The sequence below is a fragment of the Triticum dicoccoides genome, chromosome 5B (assembly GCF_002162155.2).
Source record: "Triticum dicoccoides isolate Atlit2015 ecotype Zavitan chromosome 5B, WEW_v2.0, whole genome shotgun sequence".
NCBI classification, from domain to species: domain Eukaryota; kingdom Viridiplantae; phylum Streptophyta; class Magnoliopsida; order Poales; family Poaceae; genus Triticum; species Triticum dicoccoides.
The window spans coordinates 63,151,751-63,155,249 of record NC_041389.1 but is presented as its reverse complement, the minus strand read 5'-3'; the positions used below and the strand labels follow the sequence as shown (position 1 = coordinate 63,155,249).

Below are 3,499 nucleotides of genomic sequence, written 5' to 3'. Positions count from 1 at the left end.
TGCTGGAGTCCTATAGATGCATATGCGAACTTGGTGAATAGTACAGCTGACGCGGCCAAGTTCTTCGAGGAACAAGGTGACAAGGAAGTGGAGAAGCTTTTCTGGTCACAATCCATGCTCCCACTCGCCCGCTGCCGTCAAATGAGAAGATGGCTGCTGTAGCAGAGCTTCACCGGCTGTCCGTGCTTGCAATGCGGTCTGTAATAGACCATCTTTGGCCGAAGGGCCTAAGCCGGAGAGTTACTTTGGTTTGGTGCAACAATTCATTGGTGCCGTGCCTCGGATCGACGCCATGAGGACGTCGGCGTGCATAGAGGGTGCATGAATGGCTCTTGCCCGCGTTAAAGCCTATTGGACAGATATGGAGGCCGCCATTATAGCGACCCGGGATCCGGCGGGGGGCCAATATCCGGCCGAGTAATACTTGGCGCAGGTCACACAAGGTGCCCACCTAATAGAAGCGAAGTGCTCGAAGAATGTCTTGTTCGAGTGATGAATCAAATCATTGTAAAAACAATGTTTATTTTGATTATGAGGCTATATTTATCCTACAAATATGATTGTGTCCCATGTGCGGCCGTTTATATATATATATATATATATTACCGGTAATAGAATATTATTTTGTTACCCCTCGCCCCTATAAGGGCGCGATCGAACGGCTCAACCTTAAAAATGAAACCTGTCCCGAGCCCGTCATCCCCAACCTCTCGACCTTATCCTCCCACCGCGACGCCAGCCCGGCCTTCCACGGCGCCACCCCACCTCGCCCGACCTTCCACTCCATAGACTGATTGAACTGACGGGCTTGATCCCCTTCGTTCGTGCCGCCGGGGATCGCCCACTACGCCTCCGCCCCCGTTCGCGCTGCCGAGGCTCGCCCACTACGCCAGCGCGATGTAGTTCGCGGCGCGGCCGCAGCACTTGCGCTTCCACCTCTCCGCACCTTGGCGCCCAGCGCTGTTCGTCAACGTACAGTGGCGCTACGAGGTGATGCCCCGCCCCTCCTACACCACCCACAGGGGGCGCTGCAGCTCTACGGGTATCCTCCGGTACCTATCGGCCAGGTAGGCAGCCCGTGTTGGGATTGCGAGGCCCGGCCGGCGGAGCGGCCATTTCCATGCGGCCACGTCTTCCTCTGCCGCCCGTGCTACAAGCGTCGCATCTCGTGTCCGTGCTGCGCCGGCTGGGTTCCCTCGCCTTTCTGAAGGTACGTTTGGGATTCAAGCCAACGAATCGAGAAACTATGTTCCTACTGTACTTGCAATAGATTTTGGGATGCAATCGTTTTCGTTCTATGCAAATACTTGTGTAGTTAGATTTGGGATGCGAACTAAAGATGCATTCGGTGGCGTAATCATGTTCGTCCATGCTACTTCTGTCGCTCCTGTGCAATGTTAGATTCCTGCATTCAGAAACTCCAGTGATTTAGTTGATCTGCTTCTTGCTGAACTCTATGTTGGGAGTGATTTAGTACTAATTAATGGCGGCCTTCCACTCCATAGATTGATTGACCTGACGGGCTTGATCCCCTACGACAATAGTAGCTTCACCATGTTGTGCTTTCCCAGCGCGCCTGCCACTGCGACACCACCCAGGCCGTTCACACCTGCCATCGCAGTCGGTTTACCACTGCCAACCAAGGCCGTTCAACGAGGCGTCGTTCAACAACGCAGTGGTCAGAAGCTTTTCTCTCGTTTTCCCGCCTCTGAAATTTCTTTTTGATTTTGGGGACTGAGTGAGTGCATTCACCGAGGCATTCCATGTGCTGATGGGTATGCTTGCTTAGCACAAATTCATGAACTGTCAATTTTTTTAATTGAACTGATGCTACTCTTGATTCAGATCTGAGGGAAGAAGACAAAACTAAATGATTCAGTTCATCATTGGCATCCTTGTGAATCCTTGTGAATAGTTCTGAAGATAGCTTTTAGAGACTAATTATAGTGATATTTCTCTCAATCTTTTTCTACAAAATAGCCTTTTCATGTGTGTGAGAGAAGTGAGGAGAGCAATGGACAGTAGTATATGCAAATCAACCTTGTTCCCAGCTTTCAGAGACTGATGCATGATGCAGCAGAGATGGCATATATGTTTTGTCATGACATGGGTACTAGTAATGCAACAACTTGTAGCTGCATGCCTCTGAATGTTCCTAATGGGAGCCTCCTCATTCTGTGAATGTGTGTGTGTGTGTCAATAGTATGGTCCTCCTCACCAGATGTTATGCAGTATACACCTTTTTAGTTCAAACTTTTAGAAATTTTTTTGAACTTCTCACAATTAATATACATGAACTTGATTATCTTTTTGACATGTAGTGATATCAGCTTCGTTGGATTTCCGTGCGTGTGCTTGTAACACAATCAGTTCACATGTCGAGATACCATAAGTTCAAGTTCACTAGTATTTATAAATGTTGGTTTGCAGTATTAGGAATATTACATGTGACACGCTTGAATCCAGAATCCCACCTTAATTTCCTAAAGTGTGAAGTCATGGAGTCCTTAAAATAAAGCGCTTCAAGCTGGTGTTTAGCCTCTGCTTGAAGATTGTTCGAGGCGGTAAATTATAAAAGGAATATTATTTTTCTGAAATATTGTTTGTACATTGTCTACTATGGGGACGGAAACATCCCTTGAATAAGCACCTAACTGTTCTTTGTTCCTGTGCAGGTTGTGGGAACTGATCATTGCACCATCAATTCCACTCAGAAAGCTTTCGGTTCTGATGATTTCAGGAAGATTCCCAATGGCGTAAATGGTAAGCCATAGGGCTTGAACACAGTAAATTGTATGTTGTGTCGTTGCAAATGGAAGTTGGCTAAGGCATCTCTCTTTTCATTACTTGATCCCAGTAACTGAAGAACGGATGCATATAATTTGGGATAGCATGGTGGTAAGTTTTGATTTCAAATGTTGTTTTTTGTGATGGGTACTAAGTTGGTTCTATTGCCGGTATTTCTGTTTTCTGACTTCATTCAATATATGTACAGGAGACCTGCAAGATCACTCTCACCGATTATGTGAGAGTGACGAGCACAGAATGGTCGTGCAGAAATTCTATAACTGCATCAAAACAAAATCAGAAAAACAAAACAAGAAGCAAAACAATTTTAAAGTATAATGATGCATACTACTCTCTAATCTTTTCAATGCCAAGATCTTCAACATATACCCGCGAAAAGGAGCAATCCCCGAGGGATCTGATGCAGACATCATCATCCTAAACCCCAAGAGGAGCTTCGCAATGGGCGCGCACACACACCATTCGAGGTCCGACACAAGCGTGTACACGGGAGCAGGCGCGGCAGCAATTTAGTCACACTGACTCTGCATGTGAAACCCACTACCCGCTGTTGTGAAAAGTCATCGACTAGTGTTTTCCCGTGGTGAAAACCAAAAGATTCACCCCGCTCCTCAACTGGCTCCCTCCGCCTTCCCGTAGATTGCATTGCCTTTCAGCCATTTCACCCTCTTTGCTTCCTCTCCCCATTGCT

General features: G+C 47.1%; 1 protein-coding gene across 2 annotated transcripts; it reads left to right on the top strand.

Moving 5' to 3' along the window:
- Nucleotides 1–1,103: 1,103 nt before the first annotated feature.
- Nucleotides 1,104–2,992, top strand: LOC119305184 (dihydropyrimidinase-like). 2 transcript variants are annotated; one of them, XM_037581777.1, is made up of 3 exons: nt 1,104–1,210; nt 2,676–2,763; nt 2,858–2,992. In XM_037581777.1, the coding sequence occupies exons 1-3, from the start codon at nt 1,121–1,123 to the stop codon at nt 2,929–2,931; spliced, it is 252 nt and encodes an 83-aa protein (XP_037437674.1). In that variant the 5' UTR covers nt 1,104–1,120; the 3' UTR covers nt 2,932–2,992. The 2 variants fall into 2 exon arrangements, 1 of the variants encoding a protein (XP_037437674.1); XR_005148575.1 differs by lacking the exon at nt 1,104–1,210 and adding an exon at nt 2,439–2,564.
- Nucleotides 2,993–3,499: the final 507 nt, after the last annotated feature.